This window comes from Girardinichthys multiradiatus, chromosome 7, assembly GCF_021462225.1.
Source record: "Girardinichthys multiradiatus isolate DD_20200921_A chromosome 7, DD_fGirMul_XY1, whole genome shotgun sequence".
In the NCBI taxonomy this organism is placed as follows: Eukaryota; Metazoa; Chordata; class Actinopteri; order Cyprinodontiformes; family Goodeidae; genus Girardinichthys; species Girardinichthys multiradiatus.
Window position 1 is genome coordinate 3,608,724 of NC_061800.1, and position 27,416 is coordinate 3,636,139.

Genomic DNA, 27,416 nt, shown 5'->3' on the forward strand with positions numbered 1-27,416 from the left:
AAGTAAACTTTTACTTGTAAACAAAGCCACGCGGGTGACGATCATTGTTCCCATTGGACAGAAATGACGGGGGCAGGACAGAGCACAGACCCGGAAATTTAGGAAAACACCTGTAGACGTGCTGCGTGCAGCACCTCTGTTCTGCATATTTGTGCCGTTATTACAGCTGCAATATTATTGTGAGAGTGAAGAGCAGCTCATTCAACACAGATTTTGAGACGTTCCATTTATAATTTTGGAACCCCGTTGGAGAATGCATGCTGAACGCCGACGTTCTCTACGTGCCTTGTCCCACAACAAGCTTATCAGGTATGATTACCTTACAACACACACCTTTGCTACCGGCTACAGTGACTTTTTATGTTCAAAGAGACGTACGCTTTTTGTAGTTGGTTCGGACCGGGGCCGGTTTGTATTCAGACTATAAGTGAACCGCACGAGAGTCCGTTTGGAAGGGGACCGAGACCACCTCAAAAAGTGGGTCTAGGTCCGGTTGTTTGGTCCGAACCAGGGTTCGCTTGAGTGTATTCACACCTGCACAAAAGGTCCGAACCAACGGGGGAAATGAACTCTTGTCCGTTTAAAGCACACCAAAAGTGGCAGGTGTGAATACACCCTTACGTTACCTCATTATGGCTGTAAATGTTTTGATTGATTTGTCCATCAATAACATGGACAAAATGGTGATATTACCCTCCAGGATTAGGATTGTTAGGGTTTATAATTATATCATTTTGTTGAAACTACTGTTAGTGCTTAAATCTGCTTGTCTTAATGGTTGAGTCCTAATAACAAACATTTTGAAGAATTTTCTTGTGTTCTGACAATACAAGCTGGTCATTTTGGATGCATAATTGATTACATATTGTTTAAAACAGACTTTGGCAACAATAATCCTCCCTAACTGACTTCTGGAATGTTTTTGTACATTGTCACATCATGCAACAATGAAAACATAAATCCTGTGTTGGGCCATACAAGACTTTCAGAAATATAACGTTACATTCTGCATCCTAAAGTTTGTTGCGGCTAATGGAGGCTGTGCAGCAGTGCTTTGCTTGACGTCAGGCTTCCCCCACGGATCCCAGAGTCACTGTTAAAGCAAAGAAAATAAGGTTATTGAATCTTTCCGGCTGTGGAGGACCAAGTTAATGTTAGGTATTATTAAGTCAACTCAGAGGCAAGAACGATACAGTCAGTTTTACTTGCAGCAAGGGTAGCTCACTTTGCAGTGCAGACTACAAAGTTTTGACACCCTATCTCTTTATTTATATGCACAGTTCAACAGACAGTTCAGACAGGGTGTGTGTGTGTGAGGCTGAGAAGAGGCTGGTTCTCACAGAATGTGATTCAGCCTCTGGTGTGTGTGTGTGTGTACAAATCGATAACGGAGATCCCACACACACAGGGAGGACTGCATACCAGAGCAGGATGCAAAGCAGAGTGCAGCTGCCCTACAGCACAAAGTTTTTACATGAGTGATAACAAGTTTTCGCACCCATCCAACAGCAAGGATGGAGGAGCTCCTTCCGGACGTGCCCCATAGCGCTGCGGTCCCCATGATCCGTCTGCCCACATACTAGGTAGGAGGAGGAACCAGCTCCTCCCTGTCCAGCCCTTCGTCTGGGCCTCTTTCCAAACGGCCTACCCCTGGCCCGGCCACGAGGACTATATGGGTATGACTCCCACTAGATCGGTGGTGCCAGTTGATATACATTGGTAGGAGCTAGGTTTTACCACCCCGGAGCTGCTCAAGTGGGCAGAGATGTAACAGGAGCCATTATCCAATTTGCTCTTCTTACAGCCTCTGTAGTGATCATTTTCTTATTATGCTTTTTACTATTCCTCTTCTATCTTACTGCGGTTAATTGGGCAGTTTGAAGTTTTTTCTCTAATGCATTAGGCTGTTTCTTTTCGTGTTCTATTTGTTCTTTTTTCTCCTCCAAATATTCCTGCATGTGGCGTAACAAATGTCTGTCCCACCTCGCGTGACCAAACCTTTCTAAATCTGGGTTTCCTCGCATTGTTTTCCTTCAGGTCTTCCATCCATCAGTTTGTCTAAAATATTGATTTCCATCGAGTCACTGTTTGAAACAAGTGTCTACTGCCTCATAAAAAACATGTCATCTCAGAAAAATTAAAGCACAGAGTCTGAATTTTAGATGGGAACATGTCACACAGCGCATCTCCCATCCCCCCATTCACAGTAAAATAAGGTGTTGCGTCGCATTGATGAGAGGTGCGGGCTGCATTCTCACTAACCTGGAGATTACTACGTGTAGTGCTGCGACCCAAAAGTTGTCTGAAATCTCCCAATGCTAACGTTATACCAGCTAATAACCTAACTCATCTAACCATGGCCTCAGTAAACGGATTATTAGGGTGGATGTACGGTGGTGAAGGCGACACCTCGGTGTCTGTGTTTAGTTCCTTGTCATGCGAGCAGCTGCATTAAACGCTTCCGATTTCTCTCTGCCTTGTCCTCCACATTTTGTGCATATTTGCCCTTATTCAACACACCCTCTGACAATGTATAGGTAATTTAACATTAAAATAATATAGGACATATTGTACCAGTTCTCTGTCTCGGCTGGTTTTAGACTGAATGTAAATTATTGTGAACAAAAAAGGTTTGCAATAATTGTACTGTTTATTTTGGTTAGAAGCTGAATGAAGGACAAGGAGAAACAGAGTTTAGGACTGAAGAAAAACCATTTTGTTGAAGCAAATAATGACACATTTTTAGGTATTTAGAAAATAATTTAATCTGAAATTTGCTGACAAAAGTTTTAGCCCATTCCGAGTTAGCATTCAGGTTTTATCACTATCTTCGTCTGAGTTATACCGCTCTGCTTCCACCTGTTCCTGAACACACCAGCCTCCCACTCTCCGGTTGGCTCCGCGGTTGCTCGGACATGAGCCTCAAGTGCGCAAATAACAATTTTTTGTCTGCTCCTTTTACCTCACTGTTAGGTTATTGTGGAGCGGGATGTGAGTATATGAAACACAAGTTAAAAAGCTGATGTTTTTAAATAAAAATTTGAAGTCCAATACCATTTTGTGGCTGCATCTTTTTAATATTTCTAAATGTCTTTTATCAAGAAACCCGCCCAGGTCTAACTACGCGCCTGGTTATACGTATTTCCCTTCACTTTGACAGCATTTTCCAGACATTCTTTTACTTTATTAACGTCATGTGAATCTATATGAGCAATCCAAATACGCTGCAATTCATCTATATTGTTTTGCAAGGGGTTTCCAACCACTTCCCCTATCAACATCCTCAAACACCCTATAATACTCTTCCATGTTACTATTTGATAACTGCAGCACAGCAGCACAAAACCAACCAGTGTTCGAATCACAATGCTTGTTTCCTCAAAAGTTCCCACACAGCTCATGTGATGATGTCACCTCTCACTCGCAGCCAAACTCACACAGTCACACACACACACACACGCACACACACACACGCATACACACACACACTGTGCACAGCAAGGAGAGAAAAGGGAAGTAAAAAGAAAGCAAAGCAGATAGTTGAAACCCCTACGGTTACCAGCAACTAAGAGAAAGATTATCAGTTAACTGAGTCTAACATTTAGGTCCTGACCATGGAAGTTACTCCGACCTCAACGGCCACACTTTCTAGTCGCTTATAGACTCCGGCGGGGCAAACTGTCCTATAACTGCATCCTGTTCGAGGTGAGCGCAAACCTCCGGGTGAGCCAACCTGTTCCTAAGTCCAAACGTCACCGACTAAACTATATCCACATTTTGGGTGAGCCAAATCCCGAGTGTGGAACTCTCAGCATAATCTGTAACTCCGCGTCCGGTAGAAGGGGGGCTAGGCCAGCGACCAGCTCTGGGGCACAGAGTTTTTTATCCTAACCGCTCTTCTAAACCACCTCAGCGCGGCCCTTTAAATACACCTCAGGTTCATCACATCATACAGCGGGGAAACAGCCAAGTAAAAACCACTTACCTTCATCCCCGCTGATGATGCGATCTCCTTCGGTTATGCTCACGACATCCGGGTCACGGGACCAAATTGTTGAGGTAAAATAATGCTATCACTGATATCCTTGCGGCCTCAACCTCACCCAGTCAGGATATCGTGAGAAAGAACAGATGAAGAGCAGGAAATTAAGATTAATGCAAGTTTAATTTGGAAGATAATAAGTCCAATGATTTCTAATGTAAAATGAATATACAAAACAACACAAAGAAAGAAAATTACATGAGGCCTTATGGAGAGAGATCGCAGATTTCAGCAAAGCATGGCTGTCTTTACCCAGATGTCTCTGCCATTAGAAGTTCCAGCACATCTTTATACCATTGACTTCAAAGCTTGCTGACTGTGCCTTCCCCTTTTTGCAGTCTGGTGTTGTAAATCAGCCAAGCTTCCTTGTGGTATCTATACCATGCCCAAAAATGGCCATTTATTACTTTATTGTCCCTACAGCCAGCTTTTACTGCTTGCAGCTGCCGAGAACCTCCCAACCTCTGTTTCACCCCTGCTCCATCTCGACTCCTGCTGTGATCTGTGATCTCTCCTCAAGGCTCACTCATGTTAAATCTCAGTTTAATGTTTCCACATGCAAACTAAACTAATATCATGAAAGTGCATGATTTTAATTCTCAACACCTGCTAGCACTAAGATAGCTAAGTTCAACACAAACAAAACCAAACTTCATAAAATGAAAACGTTCAGATCATTTCACCCTACATCTCTCTCTATTACTCTGCCCAAAACCTAACCTCGTATGAACCATGCCGAGGAGTTGTCCGGGCAACAACGAAGTTTGAAGAAACATCCACTTTGAACAAAGGTTAGCTTCGCTGTTAAGGGGGGGCGGTTCGCTGTCGGGCCGACCAAGCTGCACGTTACCACAGTGTACAGTCTCTGTTGTCCTCTTTCCAGACTGGGAAAACCGCTCCACTCGGCTTCATAGAGACAGCGTCTCTGCAGGGAATTCTCTGGAACACAGTTTGCTTCTACAGGCCTCAGAGAGAAAGTCAAGCCAGGCTTGTACCTTAATTCCCGTTCATGAATGAATGTACCGGATACACAGACAGTGATTCATTTGTACTTATCTTAGTGCATATGATCGATGATTGTATGACACTTTCGGATCCAGTTGAAGAGATTATGTCTGTTTGCCAGCAAAGAGACATTAGCACGCTGGGTCTCTCTGTCCAGGTCCCTGTGTGACCCGTGTAAAAGAGAAAGACTTGTGGGAGAAGTGGGGGTTTTATATGGGCAGTGACATCATGGGAAGTCGGCTGTTACCCCCCTTCCACTTCTGATGTTGTGCTGGAAGTCGGTTAAATGTAATTTATTTTGAAAGTTCCTGGAAAGTCTGTACTGGCCTTTCATGTTGTAATCATGGCTGTGGGTCCCAACAAAGATAAAACAACATTGAGTGAGTATGAAGTCAAACCAGCAGTTAAGGCAAAACAAGAGAAAATATGGTACTGAGCAAAGCTTTGGGAGCGACCTCCACCAGGCTGCAGTCATAAAACCCCCAAAGTTGGAGCTCAGTGGAACACAAAGGGTCATAAAACTTTTAGGCGGCAACCAGTGGAAAAACACGAAGAGTGAAGACAATGGAATAGTGAGTATTCCATCATGAGATTCTAGCAGTCCAAGTTTAAGTTCACCTGAGTCTGCGCTCAGGTGTTCAAACACAGTGAGACACACACAGCTTCAAAGCGTGGCGGCTTTCAGAGTCCAACAGCAATCAAAACTTCAGTAAGACATTGCATGCACATACAACTTAGAACACATTGGACTATATGTGGTGATTCTAAATCATCCTAAAATCCTACTCTATACTGCCCAAGCTATTTCTAATAGAATCAAAACAAAACAGGATTACTTGGTGTCGTCTTCTCTGGAGCAGAGGGAGAAAGGGGGGTAGTTTGTTATGCGTACGTAACAAACTCAAAGACGGCCGGCCTTCCTCCTTTGGCAAAAGGAGGCGCTTTCCACTTGCCCAGAGCTGAGACTCGGGAAAAGGGGCCATCAAGGCAGGAGGCTAGGCAAACGCTCCTACGAGCGGAAGTGTCATAATTAGTAATATTCCATTAGAAAAAGACGACCACTGCAACTCTGCTGCCTTGGTGAGCTCTCGGTTTATTCAGTGAGCCTCTTACAGCGCAGGCTCTGTCCAAGCTGTCACTGCTTAATCCCATTAAATACATATTACCACATCTCCCCCTTTCAGTAGTGAAACAAACATGCTTAACACCAAGTGTACATCTTATGTTATGTAACAAACAAGTAGAAAGATAGCATTGCTTAACTCTAGGACGTTGGGGTAGACTACCCTCAGTCCACAGCAACATAGGGATTATTCTGCCCTCAATAGTTGCTGTTCCTATTGAGCTATGCAATCAATAACAAAGTTTTTCATTTCCATAACTCCAACCCATGGATGCATGGAACATGGAACATACAAAACACCTGAGCAGACCCCATATGTCTGTGACTAAATAAAGTGCACTCAGAACAATAACATCTAATATGTAAAAGTGAGCTAACATACATAGAATAGAGAACTCTGACCACTCAACCCCTGGACGTACTCCCACTCCTGACACCATGTCATGAATAGTAATATTCCATTAGGAAAAGATGACCACTGCAACCCTTGAACGTAACCCTCAAATCTCCTCTTGCAGTAGAACAGCCAGTAACTGGTCTCAATTGTCTCTGTTCAAGGGTTCTGTGTGAACTGACCCCAGGTGAAGGATTATTGGTTAACTCCCCCAAAGGTCCATCTGACTGCATCTGCAGTTGATCTGGTGGGTTGGCTGGCTGTGGAGTGACCTGCAGATGTCTCCGATTTCGTCGCAGCACTGCTCCGTTCTCCGTCTCCACCAGATAGGATCACGGCTCCTTGCATTTAGCGATGACATTAGGTGGTGTTTTCCAACCTTTTTCCCCATCCAATTTTATTCTGACATCCTGACCAAGTTGTAGTGTTGGAAGTGGTCATAAAAGAAACAATAAGCTGTCTTTGACTGATTGTCCTTCAGCTGGACCGGTTGTCTATCTACTGGAGTAGCTTGCAGCTTCTCCTCCAGAATCGGAAATGTAGTTCTGATCTCTCTTCCAGCCATAAGCAAAGCTAGACTCACACCTGTAGCAGCACTGGGGTTGCCCTGTAGCACATCAGGGCAAGATGTTGGTCAGGCTGCTTCAAGATGCATTTATCAGTCTGAACGGCTCGTTCAGCAGCCCCATTTGCCTGTGGGTAATGTGGGCTAGAGGTTGTGTGCATAAATACATACTCTTGGCAGAAGTCCTGAAACTCTGCTGGCTTAAACTGAGTAGCGTTGTCACTGACCAATTCTACTGGTATTCCCCATCTCACAAACATGTCTTTGAGCCAATTAATGACATCATGGCTGGACATAGAAGACGGACTAGCTGTTTCGATGTCTCGGGAATAATAATCTGTTTCTATTAGGTAATCCAGCCTTTCAAACTCACAGAGATCCGCAACTATACGCTGCCAAGGGCCCTCTGGTAGGGGTATGGTTAGTAATGGTTCACGTCTCTGAGTAGGCTTGTTTTCAATGCTAAATTTACATGATGACACAGTCCGTTTAATCTCAGTACTGATACTGGGCCACCACACTGCCATCCTTGCACATTCCCAGCACCGTGTTAGTCCTTGGTGTCCACTATGTAACTCGGCCAACACCTCAGCCCTCCCGTGCAGCAGGGATAACCAGCCGGTCCTGGTATAACACAAGGCCATCTGTTTCAGAGAGATGTGCTCTTGCAGAATAGAAAAGGTGCAGAGATGAAGGCAGCTTTACCCTGGGCAGCCATCCTTTCCTGATAAAACCTATAATCTGTTGAAGTTCATCATCATGCTGTGTAGCCATCCATATTTTACAGAGGTTTTAGGATGAGACAGCTGAGTTTGCTACGTGATCGATTGTCTTATCACCCACATGTCTCTGTGGTCTCCTGTACAAGCTGTCGGCCACCACCAGTTGCTTCTCTGAAACATGTTTAGCTTCGATGTTGAACCTTAAAAGGCGCATCAGGAACCTTTAGCACCTTGGAGCGGCTTTATCTAGGTCATAAGTGTTTATGAGCGGAACAAGTGGTTTGTGATCTGTTTGGAGGCGGAAACTGTCCCTGCACTAATCACACTCTTCCTCAATTTGTGAGGATCTCTTTTCAGTGTCGGACCGCCAGTGTCGGGAGCAAAATGGCACAGGCTTTAATCCATCCACATGTTCCTGCAAAAGTGCTGCTCCTAAGCCATAACTGCTTGCATCAGCACTGATAACAGCATCATAATATGCCAGTGTTGGAGCTGACGCTAGCATGGCTTTAACAGCAGTGAATGCTTGTTCTTGTCCATCACCCCACATCCACTTATTCTCACTTCTTAGCAGCCTGGTGATCAAGTGCAATTTGGTGGACATCCCTGGTAGGAATCTCCCTACATAGTTAGTTAATCAGGCCCAGGACCTGACGAAGTTCCTCCACATTTGTGGGACTTTGCATCCACATGAGCACTTCCACCTTAGTCGGATCTGGTTTTATGCCCTCTGCGCTGATGATGTGACACTTTGCTTTGTTCAGCTTCAACCCACTATCTTTGATAGTTCTCAGAACAACATTTAGACTGTTATCATGCTCTTGCTTAGTTGCACCATAAACAAGTACAGGTCCTTCTCAAAATATTAGCATATTGTGATAAAGTTCATTATTTTCCATAATGTCATGATGAAAATTTAACATTCATATATTTTAGATTCATTGCGCACTAACTGAAATATTTCAGGTCTTTTATTGTCTTAATACGGATGATTTTAGCATACAGCTCATGAAAACCCAAAATTCCTATCTCACAAAATTAGCATATCATTAAAAGGGTCTCTAAACGAGCTATGAATCTAATCATCTGAATCAACGAGTTAACTCTAAACACCTGCAAAAGATTCCTGAGGCCTTTAAAATTCCCAGCCTGGTTCATCACTCAAAACTCCAATCATGGGTAAGACTGCCGACCTGACTGCTGTCCAGAAGGCCACTATTGACACCCTCAAGCAAGAGGGTAAGACACAGAAAGAAATTTATGAACGAATAGGCTGTTCCCAGAGTGCTGTATCAAGGCACCTCAGTGGGAAGTCTGTGGGAAGGAAAAAGTGTGGCAGAAAACGCTGCACGAGAGGTGACCGGACCCTGAGGAAGATTGTGGAGAAGGGCCGATTCCAGACCTTGGGGGACCTGCGGAAGCAGTGGACTGAGTCTGGAGTAGAAACATCCAGAGCCACCGTGCACAGGCGTGTGCAGGAAATGGGCTACAGGTGCCGCATTCCCCAGGTCAAGCCACTTTTCAACCAGAAACAGCGGCAGAAGCGCCTGATCTGGGCTATAGAGAAGCAGCACTGGACTGTTGCTCAGTGGTCCAAAGTACTTTTTTCGGATGAAAGCAAATTCTGCATGTCATTCGGAAATCAAGGTGCCAGAGTCTGGAGGAAGACTGGGGAGAAGGAAATGCCAAAATGCCAGAAGTCCAGTGTCAAGTACCCATAGTCAGTGATGGTCTGGGGTGCCGTGTCAGCTGCTGGTGTTGGTCCACTGTGTTTTATCAAGGGCAGGGTCAATGCAGATAGCTATCAGGAGAATTTGGAGCACTTCATGCTTCCATCAGCTGAAAAGCTTTATGGAGATGAAGATTTCATTTTTCAGCACGACCTGGCATCTGCTCACAGTGCCAAAACCACTGGTAAATGGTTTACTGACCATGGTATCACTGTGCTCAATTGGCCTGCCAACTCTCCTGACCTGAACCCCATAGAGAATCTGTGGGATATTGTGAAGAGAACCTTGAGAGACTCAAGACCCAACACTCTGGATGAGCTAAAGGCCGCTATCGAAGCATCCTGGGCCTCCATAAGACCTCAGCAGTGCCACAGGCTGATTGCCTCCATGCCACGCCGCATTGAAGCAGTAATTTCTGCCAAAGGATTCCCGACCAAGTATTGAGTGCATAACTGTACATGATTATTTGAAGGTTGACGTTTTTTGTATTAAAAACACTTTTCTTTTATTGGTCGGATGAAATATGCTAATTTTGTGAGATAGGAATTTTGGGTTTTCATGAGCTGTATGCCACAATCATCCGTATTAAGACAATAAAAGACCTGAAATGTTTCAGTTAGTGTGCAATGAATCTAAAATATATGAATGTTACATTTTCATCATTACATTATGGAAAATAATGAACTTTATCACAATATGCTAATATTTTGAGAAGGACCTGTATGTCATCCATCACTACAACGACACCCCTGTGCCCGGTTAAAAGTGTGGATGACTCTCTCTGGAGCTGACGTGATTCCAAATGGCAGCTGTTGGAGACAGAATCTACCAATAGGGGTTATAAAAGTTGTAAACCTTCTGCTGCTTGCATCTAACGGGATCTGCCAAAACCCACATGAGGCATCTGAAGTGGAAAACACTTTAGCCCCAGCCAGTCTGTGGGTTGTGTAACCTCCTCTATTACCCCCATGTCTAGCATATGCATCAGTTCCGTCTCAACTTTGGAGAGGAGGGGAAAGTCTAGCAGCACCACATCGTGGTATGGCTCTACATTTGGTTTCAGCAGTATTTTAACAGGTTCACATTTAAGCAAGCCAATCTCCCCAAAAACATTGCTTAACAGATCTGTATTTATGTTGTTTATTCTTTTGACCAAACCCATCCTGCCCCCCAGCAGGTTGTGAGCATAAGGTCCCTTTATAACAGTGACACAGAACCGGTATCTCTGTCCTTTAAACTGACTGGTGTCCAGAAATTTGCTCACACACTGTACTTCTCCCCCTGGGGTGGTAACAAGTGGCATTTTATTCGCCATGACTAACTTCATGCTTTTTGGCAGCCTGCGGAAGGTAGTCTGTGACATCACCTGTGTTAATTTTAAACTTGACATTACATCCATTTATGGGACACTCAACAAGCCACTCATTTTCTGAATCTGACTGCTCAATTATAGCTGGCTTTGTATCAGTCACTGCTCCAAGGAAAAACATGTCTTCACCATCTGCTAAATTCTCAGCATCCACAGTCACCTCTTTCAACATTCTTGTTTTTCAGATTACTTCGAAATGCCCAATTTTATTGCACTTTCTGCACTTTTTGTTTCTTGCTGGGCAGGGCTGTGTTTTGCCATGTCGTCTATTATAGCTAAAACATGGAATGGGTTGTTTGAACTCACCGTGCTGCCGTTTTCCCTGCCAATTCTCTTTTTATTAGCAGGAGTCTGAAACTGCCGTCTCGTATGACTCATGCCATCCACAGCATGTTCCACCCACAGACTTATGGTCTGCAGCTTGATTTGCTCACTCTGGCGTGCAATTTGAATAGCTCTTTCAAGTGTGAGATCTGGCTCGAGCTGTAACCCTTGAGAAACATCATGGTCCAAAATGCCAATCATAGTCTATCTCTGATTTGTTTTTCTTTGGTCCCTCTGAACTCACAATACTGTGCCAGCTCGTATAGGCTTCTTATAAAAGCTTCAACTGATTTTCCAGCTTTCTGCACCCTCTTGTGAAAGCATGCTCTGTCGTGGATAATGTTCCTTTTAGGCACAAAGTAGTCACAAAATTTCGCCATTACCGTCATGTAGTCAAACTCAAGACGGGTCGCTGCCAGGCGGGTGAAGTCAAACTGTCAGGTGGTCCAAACTTTGCCATCTCTCACTTGGTAGGCATCCCACTCCTGACACCATGTCATGAACAGTAGTATTCCATTAGGAAAAGACGACCACTGCAACTCGGCTGCCTTGGTGAACTCTTGTTTATTCCATGAGCCTCTTACAGCGCATGCTCTGTCCAAACTGTCACTACGGAAGACCGTTAATTACATATCACCACAGGAAGAGGAGGAAGGAGGGCAAGGATTCGTCACGAAACAATGCGAGGAACCGGTCAAGTCGCCAGAGTCATAGTCGGACATGACGCGGCTGATCATCAAAGCTCAGCTGAAGAGCAGGTGATTCTGCATATGAAGGTCTTTTAAAGCGAAGCCTGGAGGGATGATTGGCTGAAGAGGAATGTGGATCAGGAGCTGATTGGTTGGAGCAGAGAACGTGGTGGAGTAATTAGACGGAGCCGGAAGTGGAGGTGAGTCTTCCAAGTTCAATTTTCGTCAAAACTCCATTTCGTATAGCATAGGGAGAAAGAAAATACATATAAAAATATAAGATTAAATTAACTGCTATTTTCAGAATCAGAATCAGCTTTATTGCCAAGTTTGTACATACAAACAAGGAATTTGACTCCGGTACACTTTGCTCTTTGGCTTTGTTTTTGCATTACAGAATATACATATTTACAATGTACAATATACACACATATAAATAAAAAGGTGCATTTGCAAGATCTGTATGCTGTTGTTTTGTACTCTATTGAATGTTCAGCAGAGAAACAGCCTGGGGGAAGAAACTGTCTCTGTGGCTGCGGCTGGTTTTAGTGAACAGTGCTCCGTAGCGGCGGCCTGAAGGTAAAGCTCTGAACAGTTTATGTGCAGGGTGTGTGGGGTCTGCAGAGATTTCAGCAGCTCTATTCCTGACCCTAGCCCAGTATAAGTCCTGGATGGAGGGAAGGTCAGCCTTCGTTATTCTCTCTGCAGTCCTGATTATTCGTTGCAGTCTGGACCAGTCCTGTTTTGTTGATGAGCCAAACCACACTGAGATGGATGAAGACAGGATGGATTGAAAGATGGCAGTGTAGAAGATGACCAGCAGCTCCTGTGGAAGGTGTAACTTCTTGAGTTGCCTCAGGAAGTATAGTCTCTGCTGGGTCTTCTTTCGAACAGTGTCTATGTGCGAAGACCATCTCAGGTCCTCAGAGATGGTGGTTCCTAAGAACCTGAAGTGGTCGACGGCTGATACAGTGTTGTTGAGGATGGTGAGGGGGTGTATGGGGGTGGTGTTATCCGAAAGTCCACCACCATTTCCACAGTCTTGAGTGGGCTTAGTTCAAGGTAGTTTTGACCACACCAGTGTACCAGCCGATCCACCTGCTGTCTGTATGCAGACTCATCACCGTCCTGGATCAGTCCAATCACAGTGGTGTCATCTGCAAACTTAAGGAGTTTCACGGACGAGTCCGCTGAGGTGCAGTCATTTGTGTACAGGGAGAAGAGGAGTGGGGATAGAACACACCCCTGGGGGCACGAGTACTTATTGATATGGTTCGGGAGAAGATGCTCCCCAGTCTCACCTGTTGCTGTCGGTCCGTCAGGAAGCTGTTGATCCACTGACAGGTGGAGGCTGGGACGTTGAGCGGGGTGAGCTTCTGGTGGAGGATGTCTGATATGATGGTGTTGAAGGCCGAGCTGAAGTCTACAAACAGGATCCTGGCGTATGTCCGTGGGTGGTCAAGGTGTTGCAGGATGAAGTGTAGACCTAAGTTAACAGCATCATCTGCCGACCTGTTTGCTCGGTAAGCAAACTGCAGGGGGTTCAGCAGGGGCCCTGTGATGTCTTTCAGGTGGTTCAACACCAGCCGCTCAAAGGATTTCATGACCACAGACGTCAGGGCTACAGGCCTGTAGTCATTTAGTCCTAGGATGGTGGGTTTCTTGGGTACTGGGATGATGGTGGATCGTTTGAGGCAGGAGGGGACCACACACTTCTCCAGTGATTTGTTGAAGATCCGGGTGAAGATCGGAGCGAGTTGATTTGCACAGGTTTTCAGGCATGATGGGGAGACGTTATCAGGTTCTCCAGCTTTCTTTGTTTTCATGCACTGAAAGAGCCTGTTTAGAAAGAGCCTCGGAGATCTTTAGTGCAGGCAGAGGATCTGAAGGTATGGGGTTGGTTACTTTATGGGAGGAATTTGTTCCTGAATGGGATGTGGAGGAGATGGTTTGAGGTGTGAATGGCTTCTTGTCATGTCTGCAGTAGAAGCCATTCAGTAAAGATGTGGTTATAATTTCAATAAATATTTTGTAAGTGTGGGACCTAAACTGGCAGAAAATATCCCTGATCCTACAACAGCTGTGGCTCTGAAAATTTTTTTATTTAGTAGAAATCCTTATTCAATGTTTCTCACATCAGTGGGAGAAAGAGAAATTCTAGAAATTATCAATGAATGCAAAGACACATGGTCAACTGACAGTGATGGTATTGATATAACAATAATTAAGAAAGAAATTAGGAAATTTTTCAGCCTCTGACTTACATCTGTAATCTGTTTCTCGGCTTCCACAATTTTCCAAAATTTGGAATTCGAAAAAAAATATTTGTGGGAAGATTGGATACATTCACCAAGGAACATACAACTCTCTGAAAGTCAATATAGATTTAGATCACAAAGATCCACAGCAATGGCAGTCCTTGCATTAATAGAGGAAGTCACCAGCTCCTTAGACAAAAATAAATTTGCTGTTGGTGTATTTATCGATCTCAAAAAAGCATTCGACACAATAAATCATAAAATAATAATCAAGAAATTGGAGCGCTATTAGGGGAGCAGTCCTATGCTGGATGAAAAGCTATGTAAGCAACAGGTAATTTGGACAAATGGGTGACTGCCAGTCATCATGCTTGGACATTGTTTGTGGTGTCCACGAGGGGTCAGTATTGGGACCAAAACTCTTTATTCTTTATATTAATGACACGAGTAAAGTTTCAAAAATATAAACATTTGTTCTGTTTGCAGATGAAACTAATATTTTTTGTACAGGGGATAAGTTGCAGCAGGTCTTGGCTGAAATCAACCTAGAGTTATGTCAACTAAAGATATAGTTTGATTTTAATAAATGATCATTAAACTTGGATAAAACTAAGTTTATGTTGTTTGGAAACTGCAAAAGCAAAACAAATTTGCAAATCCTAAAATATTATGTGATTTTGGAGAGAGTAAATATAATTAAGTTTTTGGGAGTAATGATAGATCATAAGATTTGCTGGAAACATTCAATCTAAAATATCCAGAAGTATCGGCGTTCTCAGCAAAGCAAAGCATATTCTAAATCATGCTGCTCTTCACATTCTATACTGTTAACTTATTTTGGCTTATTTAAGTTATTGTGTTGAAGTATGGGGCAACACCTATAAGACCTTGCTGCAACCATTATGCACATTACAAAAATGAACCGTGAGAATGGTTCATAAGGCAAGTTTCCATGACCATACCAATTTATTATTTTTAGAGCCGTGCCTCCTCAAACTCCCAGATCTGGTAGAATTTCAAACAGCACAGCTGATATAAAGCTATATAGCAGATATACACTGCTGATATAAAGCTATATAAAGCTAGAAATAACTACCAGAAAATATTAAAAAATTGTTCACTGATAGCGTGGGGGGCTATGATTACACGGAAAACCTCAACTTCAGAGAATGTGCATTTCAGTCAGTGGCGTGAGGGTTTGAAGTAAACTCCATAAAGTGCTGAAACAAAGTCCAAGCATGAGTGTGTTTAAGAAAAGGCTCAAACTGGTTATTTTTTTGGGAGCTGGCGGTCTGATCATTGAGCTAAAATAACTAAAACAAAACTCAGAGAATTCTCTCATCAAACAGCCCTTACGAGAGGGGAACTTTTATTCTTCAAAAAGCACACAGAATCATCTTCATCAAAAATTTCAGAAGTCACCCTGCCCTCAGTCTTTATGGGGCAGTTTTTATACAGATACAAAGCATTAGTGTGTATTGCATCCTGGTCAATTGACATCATCATACTCATTTACGTAACATTCTTTGGCATATTGTTTTCTCTACTTTTTCCGAGAATACACTCCGGCCCAACATCTGGAAAACATCAGATTGGCGTACGTGACATTTTATAATAACACTCTCATGACTTTATCTGGATGCAAACTCTCAGGTCAAATTGACCTGGCAGAGTCACAAGATTTCCTGGCTGCCTGCCATAACAAGCTCCTTTGTCTTTCCTCTCGCCAACAACGTTTCTCTAATATAATCAGTTTTTCCAGACAGACAGCTTGCATGTCTCCACTCAAAGTGAATTTATCACAGAGTTCGTTTTATTATGGTAAAGACACTAATAACACTTTTTTGATCTAGTTAAACAGAGCTTCACGCTTCCACATACAGGGGTTGGACAATGAAACTGAAACACCTGGTTTTAGACCACAATAATTTATTAGTATGGTGTAAGGGCTCTTTTTGCGGCCAATACAGCGTCAATTCGTCTTGGGAATGACATATACAAGTCCTGCACAGTGATCAGAGGGATTTTAAGCCATTCTTCTTGCAGGATAGTGGCCAGGTCAGTACGTGATACTGGTGGAGGAAAACGTTCCCTGACTCGCTCCTTCAAAACACCCCAAAGTGGCTCAATAATATTTAGATCTGGCGACTGTGCAGGCCGTGGGAGATGTTCAACTTCACTTTCATGTTCATCAAACCAATCTTTCACCAGTCTTGCTGTGGGTATTGGTGCATTGTCATCCTGATACACAGCACCGCCTTCAGGATACAATGTTTGAACCATTGGATGTACATGGTCCTCAAGAATGGTTCGGTAGTCCTTGGCAGTGACGCGCCCATCTAGCACAAGTATTGGGCCGAGGGAATGCCATGAAATGGCAGCCCAAACCATCACTGATCCACCCCCATGTTTCACTCTGGGCAGCCCGGCCATGTATATTGACCTTGTGGAGCTCCCGACGGACAGTTCTGGTGGAAAAAGGAGAGTTGAGGTGCACATTTAATTCTGCAGTGATTTGGGCAGCCATGGTTTTATGTTTTTTGGATACAATCCGGGTTAGCACCTGAACATCCCTTTCAGACAGCTTCCTCTTGCGTCCACTGTTAATCCTGTTGGATGTGGTTTGTCCTTCTTGGTGGTATGCTGACATTACCCTGGATACCGTGGCTCTTGATACATCACAAAGACTTGCTGTCTTGGTCACAGATGCGCCAGCAAGACGTGCACCAACAATTTGTCCTTTTTTGAACTCTGGTATGTCACCCATAATGTTGTGTGCATTTCAATATTTTGAGCAAAACTGTGCTCTTACCCTGCTAATTGAACCTTCACACTCTGCTCTTACTGGTGCAATGTGCAATCAATGAAGACTGGCTACCAGGCTGGTCCAATTTAGCCATGAAATCTCCCACACTAAAATGACAGGTGTTTCAGTTTCATTTTCCAACCCCTGTATATACTGAACAAAAAAGTGTGAAACAACTGAAAATATGTCTTATATTCTAGGTTCTTCAATGTAGCCACCTTTTGCTTTGATTACTGCTACGCACACTCTTGATTACGCATTCTGTTGATGAGCATCAAGAGGTAGTCACCTGAAATGGTTTTCACTTCACAGGTGTGCCCTGTCAGGTTTAATAAGTGGGATTTCAAGCCTTATAAATGGGGTTTGGACCATCAGTTGTGTTGTGTAGGAGTTGTGTAGGAGGCGGATACAGTACACAGCTGATAATCCTACTGAATAGACTGGGTTCAATTGTTAGGATTAATTGGAATGTATGTACCTGACTGTTGTGAAGTGCCTTGAGACAAAATGTGTTGTGAATTGGCGCTATATAAATAAAACTGAATTGAATTGAAATTGAATTGTTAGAATTGTATTATGGCAAGAAAAAAGCAGCTAAGTAAAGAAAAACGAGTGGCCATCATTACTTTAAGAAATGAAGGTCAGTCAGTCTGAACAACTGGGAAAACTTTGAAAGTGTCCCCCAGTGCAGTCACAAAAACCATCAAGCGCTACAAAGAAACTGGCTCACATGAGGACCGCTCCAGGAAAGGAAGACCAAGAGTCACCTCTGCTGTGGACGATAAATTCATCCAAGTCACCAGCCTCAGAAATCGCAGGTTAACAGCAGCTCAGATTAGAGAACAGGTCAATGCCACACAGAGTTCTAGCAGCAGACGCATCTCTAGAACAACTGTCTGATGGTCTGATGATTCCAAGTTTGAGATCTTTGATTCCAACCACCGTGTCTTTGTGTGGCACAGAAGAGATGAACGGATGGACACTACATGCCTGGTTCCCACCGTGAAGCATGGAGGCGGAGCTGTGATGGTGTGGGGGTGCTTTGCTGGTGACACTGTTGGGGATTTATTCAAAATTGAAGGCACACTGAACCAGCATGGCTACCACAGCATCTTGCAATGCTATGCTATTCCATCCGGTTTGCGTTTAGTTGGACCATCATTTATTTTTCAACAGGACAATGATCCCAAACACACCTCCAGGCTGTGTAAGGGCTATTTGACCAAGAAGGAGAGTGATGGGGTGCTGCGCCAGATGACCTGGCCTCCACAGTCACCGGACCTGAACCCAATCGAGATGGTTTGGGGTGAGCTGGACCGCAGAGTGAAGGCAAAAGGGCCAACAAGTGCTAAGCATCTCTGGGAACTCCTTCAAAACTGTCAGCTGTGTACTGTATCCACCTCCTGCACAACACAACTGATGGATCCAACCCCATTTATAAGGCTTGAAATCCCACTTATTAAACGTGACAGGGCACACCTGTGAAGTGAAAACCATTTCAGGTGACTACCTCTTGAAGCTCATCAACAGAATGCCAAGAGTGTGCAGAGCAGTAATCAAAGCAAAATGTGGCTACTTTGAAGAACCTAGAATATAAGACATATTTTCAGTTGTTTCACACTTTTTTGTTCAGTATATAATTCCACATGTGTTAATTCATAGCTTTGATGCCTTCAGTGTGAAGCTGCAATATACATAGTCATGAAAATAAAGAAAACTGTTTGAATGAGAAGGTATGTCCAAACTTTTGGTCTGTACTGTATATATATATATATATATACATATGTGTGTGTGTGTATACATGTGTGTCGTATATATATGTATGTATATGTATTAGAGGTCGACCTACAGGTTGGCTGGCTGATGTTTTAGGCCGATGTTTGCGTCTTTCTCTTTTATCGGCAATGCCGTTACGTGCATGTGTTCGCCACTCCATTAGCTGCATTCAGCTATGCCTTGAGATCACGTGAAGCGCGTGCATTGCTGCCTCCTCCCTGGCAGAGAGCAGCGGAATGAGTGGCAACGGCAACAAGAAAAAGTTTTCAAATTTTAATGTATGTTTAAATGTCTAATTTAGCTGTATCTGCACTTTGAAAGTAAGTCTCTCTCTCACTGTTACCGTGATGGAACCAAGGCGTGTCTCCTTTTCTCTCTGGTGAATGGGCTGAGAAGTTAACAGAGCGGTGTGTTTTTTACTTTCTCTTTTGCTCTGCCACTGAAATTACCACGTCAACGTTAAGCCTATAGGAACAGTCAGTGTGTGCGTGTTGACATGGAGAATCATTTATGCACATGAAAACAATTCCAATCATTATGCATTCAGCATTTAACTTTACATAAACCTATGTCAAAATGTAGTCTGACAGCTGATTGTTAATGTTAGCTGGCTAAACACAATTTTTTCCCAGTGGCAAAGATTGGCTAACCGTTAGCAGTTGATGTCCGATGGCTCCGCAGCAAACCACTCAAAGCTTGGGCAAGAATCCACTGCCACTGCCACCATGTTTAAGTGTGGTTGTCATGGAGTGACATTTTGGACTTGTTGGTTTATTTTGTAATTTTGATTCTCCTTATGGCTCTTTGTTTATTTCTTAAGTTATTGTTTCTATGTTAACCTCTAGTTTCTCTGTTTACTTTACTTCATAGTTATTCTAGTTCTTTATTTCTTCCCCTGATTTATTCTCTTGCTTAGTTTGTGTTTTCTGTTTCAGTCCTTTCACCCATCCTCAGCCTTTGTATTTGTTTCACCTGTTCCTTGTCACACCTGTTCCCTGTTTCTTTGATTACCTGCCTTTTGTAACCCTCTCTGTGCTCTGTGTATATTAGTTGTTCTGTTTGTTTAGTTCGTCGCTGGTTCCTTGTTTCTATGTCGGTGATGTCTATGCTTCGTTTATGCTACGTTTCTATGCTACGTTTCTATGTCTATGCTTTGTTCATGCTTCGTTTATGCTATGCTTTGGATACCTATGCTTCGTTTGGACTATGCTATGCCTTGCTATGAGTTCCTGCAGGTTTGCGCAAGTTTTTGATCTAGTCCTTGTTTCATCCCTGCAGTGTGTTTTGTTACCTTTTGGACTTTTATGAATAAACAAGGAAGTAACTATGATGCGGCTACCGAGCTCTTGTCTGCGCTTTGGTCCGACCCACAGTCCTCCCCCGACATTAGGAACCAGCCAAAAAGAGGACCAAGCAGAACCAGAGATGATTACCTTGTTTGAGTATTTCCGACGTGCCGCGGAGAAGAGCGCACGTCAGGATCAGGAGGAGAGAGAGCAGCGGTCACCGTTTTGGGGCACAAGACTGGCTAGGCCTCTTCCGGGTAACGGTCCGCTGCGTCACAGACCCTCTCCTCATCCCCGGAGTAAGTCACTAGCTCCAGTCTACTTTTCCTCCTCGTTTTTGGAGCCAGAGTTGCCTGCAGCGCACTCTCCCAGTTCGGAGCCTGCCCCATCTCGTCGGAGATGTCGCCGGCGCCGCAAGCAGTATGCAGCAGCAGCAACGCCTGAGCTTGTCACGTCCACTGCTGCAGCAACAGTAGCGCCTGAGCTCTTCACGTCCGCAGTAGCACCTGCAGCAGCAGCAACGCCTGAGCTCTTCACGTCCGCAGCAGCAGCAACGCCTGAGCTCGTCACGTCCACAGCTTCAGCAACAGTAGCGCCTGAGCTTGCTACGTCTGCAGCAGTAGCAGCAGCAGTAGCAGCACCTGAGCTCGTCATGCCCTCTGCTGGTCTCCGGTCGTCGGTGCGACCTCCTGCTCCGCCATGGGTTCAGGCCGGGTTGCAGGAGATCAAGAAGGAACTTATGAAGTCACGTTGCCTAGAGTGTGTTCCTCACTTGATTAGCAATCCTCAGGATCTGGTTGACGTGCACACTATCTTACTAGATGAGTTTCTTGCAGAGGGATGGCTAGACGCTCCAGCTCCACTCTCCGCTGGAGGTCCCTTCGATCCTCTTCTCGTGGCCGTTAAGGCAGCCATGCCTCTGGACTCACAGCATGGAGCTAAGCCTACAGAGCCTCAGCCGGCCGTCGCCGGATATACAGAGCCTCAGCCGGCCGCCGCCGGATCTACAGAGACTCAGCCGGCCGTCGCCGGATCTACAGAGCCTCAGCTGGCTGCCGCCGGATCTACAGAGCCTCAGCCGGCCGCCGCCGGATCTACAGAGCCTCAGCCGGCCGCCGCCGGATCTACAGAGCCTCAGCCGGCCGTCGCCGGATCTACAGAGCCTCAGCCGGCCGTCGCCGGATCTACAGAGCCTCAGCCGGCCGTCGTCGGGTCTACAGAGCCTCAGCCGGCCGCCGCCAGGTCTACAGAGCCTTGACAGTGGTTTCTTCATAAAAACAAGGAGTCCATAGTTTTTGCTCTGGCCTAACGACGCAGGCATTTATTCAAAATGACTCAAGCACAAACTCTATTGGTGGTGTGGAGATATATTGTGTGTGCATCATTATTATTACTATGTCCATAACCAGTGTGGGAAATAAAATGTGTAACATGTGTTAGTATAAGACATTATGTATTGTGTGGTCTGCAGAAGTATTTTTCACAGGGGTATGGTGAAGTGGAAAATAACTGAAAACTGCCTGTGTGTGTGAAAATTGGTGATAAGTGTTACTCCCTGCTTATATCAGTAGATACGGGATGCAGCTGGTGGACAATGCCTGTCTAAATATTGTCTGCCGGAACAATGAGTACGTGACTATGTGTAGAAAATATTGTAAACAAGGGCGCTGCCCATTTTTCGTGTGTGTTTTAATAAAAGAGATGAGCCCAGTCGGGAGAGTCAGAAGAAGTCTCGGTGTATCCTACCTACATGAGCTTCTCTCACTGGGCCCAGGTATTTTTGAATGACATACAGCTGTCTCCGTGTGATTTATTCTAATGTGTTGTGAATTCCTCCAGGTTACGGTGAATAAACGAACGCGCAGAAGGCCCCTTTAAAGGGGTACTTCAACAGTGGACATTGGCCTGTTCTCCGGCTTACTTAACTACATAGCCCTTGTTCACCCATAGTGGTGGGTCGGATCTGAACATACATTGCAACATTACATATTGTTCATCATCATCAATATCGCTCTCTCTGTGTGTGTGTGTGTGTGTCTGTGTGTGTTCATCTCCCTCTCTCTGTGTATCCGTCTTTGACAGTTTCCTTAGGCCTAATAGTGAAAAAAAACACTACAGTTCATTTTTTTTATATTGCTATACCAAAGGTCTAAGGAAAGTAATATGCACTACAAAGGCCTCATGCTGCCTCAAGCGCATAAACATTAAAGTGTTAAGATTGTTTTTATTGTTATATATTTAAATGTTCTTCCTTGTTTGCTATACATTGTTATAGGTTTTGTTTGGATAACAAATGTTTCTTTTTGTTAAAATTGCGACTTGTGTAACATTTGTTATCATTATGTCATTTCTATCATGTAAATGGAGGTAGAAAAAGAAAAATCGGCCCAAAAATGTCCCAAAAGTATTGGCAGCACATATAGAGTATCGGCTAGACTGATGTCAAAAATAATCAGTGTTGGGCTTAAAACTAATATGTATATGTATGTGTATATACATGTATATAATGATCATATATCTATCTATATATATACAGGGGTTGGACAATGAAACTGAAACACCTGTCATTTTAGTGTGGGAGGTTTCATGGCTAAATTGGACCAGCCTGGTAGCTAGTCTTCATTGATTGCACATTGCACCAGTAAGAGCAGAGTTTTGCTGTTCAATAATGTGAGAGCTAATCTCACACCTTTCTATTTTGTCCTAATACCATCTCCTTACTGGGCTGGTATTCACAGGACAACCCTTAACAGACCGAAATATTATTTGATAAAATATTAAAACATTAATATTAAATATTAATTAATATTCTCAGATTCATAATCCCAACAGGTTTAAGATAAAACATTTGAGGTGTGACAGGAAAGCTGTGGGTCAACAGAGGATGCTGAACTTGTTTCTGAACTGAACCTACTAAGGAATTTGATTAGTTCATTGGCTCTGTACAGACATCCATCGGTCTGATCATCCTTCTGCTTGAAGCCTGTGATCTTCTTCATACCTGACCACACATCTTTGATATTGTTTTGCTGGAGCTTACTCTCTAGCTTATTCTTATACACCTCCTTTCTGTCTCTTATCTTGACTTTAAGTTGCTTCTGTACACTACTCAATGATTCCCTGTCTCTCTCTCTGAAGGATCTTGTTTTCTTATAAAGAAGGTCCTTCATGTCACTGGTGATCCAGGGTATGTTACTGGGGAAGCATCTCACAGTTCTGGTGGGGGTGGTGCTGTCTACACAAAACTTCATATACAGGTTCTTCTCAAAATATTAGCATATTGTGATAAAGTTCATTATTTTCCATAATGTCATGATGAAAATTTAACATTCATATATTTTAGATTCATTGCACACTAACTGACATATTTCAGGTCTTTTATTGTCTTAATACGGATGATTTTGGCATACAGCTCATGAAAACCCAAAATTCCCATTTCACAAAATTAGCATATCATTAAAAGGGTCTCTAAACGAGCTATGAACCTAATCATCTGAATCAACGAGTTAACTCTAAACACCTGCAAAAGATTCCTGAGGCCTTTAAAACTCCCAGCCTGGTTCATCACTCAAAACCCCAATCATGGGTAAGACTGCCGACCTGATTGCTGTCCAGAAGGCCACTATTGACACCCTCAAGCAAGAGGGTAAGACACAGAAAGAAATTTCTGAACGAATAGGCTGTTCCCAGATTGCTGTATCAAGGCACCTCAGTAGGAAGTCTGTGGGAAGGAAAAAGTGTGGCAGAAAACGCTGCACAACGAGAAGAGGTGACCGGACCCCGAGGAAGATTGTGGAGAAGGGCCGATTCCTGACCTTGGGGGACCTGCGGAAGCAGTGGACTGAGTCTGGAGTAGAAACATCCAGAGCCACCGTGCAGAGGCGTGTGCAGGAAATGGGCTACAGGTGCCGCATTCCCCAGGTCAAGCCACTTTTGAACCAGAAACAGCGGCAGAAGCACCTGACCTGGGCTACAGAGAAGCAGCACTGGACTGTTGCTCAGTGGTCCAAAGTACTTTTTTCGGATGACAGCAAATTCTGCATGTCATTCGGAAATCAAGGTGCCAGAGTCTGGAGGAAGACTGGGGAGAAGGAAATGCCAAAATGCCAGAAATCCAGTGTCAAGTACCCACAGTCAGTGATGGTCTGGGGTGCTGTGTCAGCTGCTGGTGTTGGTCCACAAGGCAGAGAAACAGAAAGATGAAGCAGAGCAAGAATGAGACTGAGAGGTTTTTTTTTATAAAGTTTTTTTGGCACTAGAGGCCTTTATTTTTGATAGTAGGCAGACAGGAAGGACGGGAAAAGATAGGGGGAGACATTTGGCAAAGGTCGCTGGGTCCAGGACTCGAACACAGGACGGCCGCTTCAAGGACTATTGCTCCTATATGTGTGGTCGCGCGCTAACCCCTACACCACCAGCACCGTGCACTAAGAGAGGTTTTATACTGAGAAGTGAGAAGATTGCCATTAGGCTGCAGGTGAGTCAAGGATCCAGCAGAGAAGAATGAGACTAAGAGAGCTTACATACAGAGAAGTGAGAAGAATGCCATTAGGCTGCAGGTGAGTCAATCAGGTTATAATGAGAAACACCTGAGGCAGAGCGAAAGCAGGGAGCTTAGAGAGGGAGACAAGAGAACAAAGAAGCACTGATCCAGGAGTACTTTCTATGGGAAAGAGAAGTAAATGTTAATGGATGTAGCTCCTTTAGTCGTTTCACCTAGAAAGAAAGAACAGATAAACTCTGAGCCAACTTTCAAGGTTAGAATCTGAAAGAGAGCACATAGAGTTAGTCACAGTAAAATCTCAGTCAATTGCCATGTCTAGGAGAGAGAAAGGGTTAAACACTGAAAGACAGGGCCATGTGGATCATCGGTAGAGGGTGAGCATTAAGTTGTTGCCAGCAGAAGCTTGGACGATGCCCCTCTCCAGAAAGGTGTCACAGGTAGACACAGAGTAAGGCCAGGTGTAGCTTCTAGGAAGAGAAAAGAGAGAGAACAAAGTTAAAAGCTGATATCACAGCAAATAATGCAAAATTGGAGAGTAGTGTGAGAATGTAGCGAAGAGGATGATTAATGAATTAATGAATAATGATCACATGAAAATGAACTGAAGAATACAAGAACTAAGAGAACATAAAGAACATGGAGAAAATAGACACAAAGAAACCCAAAAACTCAAACACCTGAGGAGCATAAAACATTAAGCTGTTAGAGGTATTAATATTGATGCTTTTGAAGCATCTGGTACTGGTACTAAATGTACTGTTTGAAAGGATAATGTAGATCACATCAGTGTTTGTTCAATATTTATCCTAGAGTCGTCTTAGTCGTTCAGACCGACCGCGATTTCAGCAAATTGTTCGCCTCATTCGTGTGCTGTCGCTCACCTGACATTTCACCAGCAATTCGCGTGGCCAATGGCCGACAACCCTTTTAGGACCTACTGCTCCGCGTCGGGGGACGAATCAGCCTCCGGGACATCAACTACAGGCGCCCGGCCGTGTATATTGACCCTGTGGAGCTTCCGATGGACAGTTCTGGTGGAAACAGGAGAGTTGAAGTGCACATTTAATTCTGCCGTGATTTGGGCAATGAAGACTGGCTACCAGGCTGGTCCAGTTTAGCCATGAAACCTCCCACACTAAAATGACAGGTGTTTCACTTTCATTGTCCAAACCCCGTAGGTCTACAAAGAGAATCATCAGGGCCAACCTTCCCTCCATCCAGGACATATACAGGTCTAAATTTAAGAAAAGGGCAGCTAACATCTCTGCAGACCCCAGACACCCCTCGCATAAACTGTTTAGGCTTTTATCTTCAGGTCGGCGCAACAGAGTATTGTTTGCCAAAACCAGCTGCAACAGAGACAGTTTTTTCCCCCAGGCTGTTTCTCTGATGAACACTTGACAGTTAGAGTTCCACAACAACACCTTGCATACTTGGTCGAATCCTACAAAATACAGTACAGTCTCTTGTTTATATATGTTTAAAATATATTTTTTTATTTCCATTTATTATATATATAAAAAAAAATCTTCACTGAGAGCAAAGTGTACCGGAGACGAAGTTCTTGTTTTTGTGCACAAACTTGGCACATTTGATAAGCTGTCCCAGTGGGCATGGACCAAATATTACAATCCAGCCTCCGCATCACCCCAGGAAGAGAGACACGTAAATTAGTTTCTGATAGAAAGCTGGTGGTGTTCAGTGTCTTCTCATCTCCCTTTGTACAGTATCTTTCTAAAATGCAAACAGTTGAAGAACATGAACTCTGCTATCCACACCTCAACTCATCCTGCAGGAAGACAATGCGTCTTCCTTCAGTATCCATGCTTATTTATGTTACACTATCCTCGATCTCTCTTCTTACTGTGATTTTTAACTTACTGGTTGTTGTCTCTGTCTGCCATTTTAAGTAATTCAAATATTTAACTGTTTAAAAATTAACATGAACTGAACCTACCTCGTTAAATTAAAAATGTTGCTAATGTATATGTATTGCTTTCTAATTTCTGTAGGAAGCTCCACAGCCCCACCAACATCCTCCTGCTCTCCTTGGCTGTTTCAGATTGCTTGGTGGGATTCCTCATTGTATTTCAGATAATGCTGATAGATGGCTGCTGGTATCTTGGGGACATTATGTGTGCCCTCTACCTAGTTTCAGATTATGCAATCACTTCTGCCTCAATAGGAACTATGGTGCTTATTTCTGTTGACCGCTACATAGCCATTTGTCAGCCCTTATATTACACAAGTAAAGTCACTGCAGAAAGAGCAACAATTTGGGCCATAATTTGTTGGATTTCCTCTGTTCTTTTTCACAGTCTACTGCTGAGAAATAACCTGCAAAAGCCAGGCAGATATAATTCCTGCTCTGGAGAGTGTGCAGTTGGTGTTGATTATATTGGAGACATTTTTGACCTTTTGTTTTCCTTCATTGGTCCTGTCACTGTGATAATTATTCTGTATATGAGAGTGTTTGTAGTGGTTGTGTCTCAAGCTCGGGTCATGCAGTCTCAGGTTGCAGCAATCTCACTTCAGGGTTCAGTGAGAGTCACAGCAATGAAATCTGAAATTAAGGCAGCTGTTATCCTCGGGATTGTTGTAGTCGTGTTTCTGATATGTATCTGCCCATATTTCTGTGTTATACTAATTGCAGAAGATACTGCAGTAAGTGCTTCATCTGTGATATTTCTTCTGTATTATTTTAATTCCACCCTGAACCCTCTAATCTATGCACTATTTTACCCCTGGTTTAGGAAATCTCTGAAATTAATTATTACACTGCAGATCCTGAAGCCTGGCTCATGTGAAACCAATATAATTTGA

The 27,416-nt window shown here is 43.7% G+C and overlaps 2 protein-coding genes across 5 annotated transcripts in view; one reads left to right on the forward strand and one right to left on the reverse strand.

The window, feature by feature from the left end:
* Positions 1-12,130, reverse strand: part of LOC124871995 (trace amine-associated receptor 13c-like) — a 28,650-nt gene extending 16,520 nt beyond the window's left edge. For 2 of the 4 annotated variants that reach the window (XM_047371649.1, XM_047371652.1), the window contains exon 1: positions 11,257-11,650. Coding sequence is in view for 1 of the 4 variants with exons in the window: in XM_047371652.1 (XP_047227608.1) it covers positions 11,257-11,475 (219 nt within the window). In the remaining 3 variants the exon portion in view is untranslated. The other 2 variants (XM_047371650.1, XM_047371648.1) reach the window with 2 other exon arrangements.
* Positions 12,131-26,332: 14,202 nt separating this feature from the next.
* On the forward strand, positions 26,333-27,416 carry LOC124871869 (trace amine-associated receptor 13c-like). Its single transcript, XM_047371478.1, has 2 exons — positions 26,333-26,502; positions 26,606-27,416. The coding sequence occupies exons 1-2, from the start codon at positions 26,333-26,335 to the stop codon at positions 27,414-27,416; spliced, it is 981 nt and encodes a 326-aa protein (XP_047227434.1).

Coding starts and splice junctions, on each gene's coding strand:
- LOC124871869 (XM_047371478.1), top strand. CDS start 26,333: ATGCAAACAGTTGAAGAACATGAACTCTGCTATCCACACCTCAACTCA. Junction 26,503..26,605: donor GTCTCTGTCTGCCATTTTAA/GTAATTCAAATA, acceptor TAATTTCTGTAG/GAAGCTCCACAGCCCCACCA.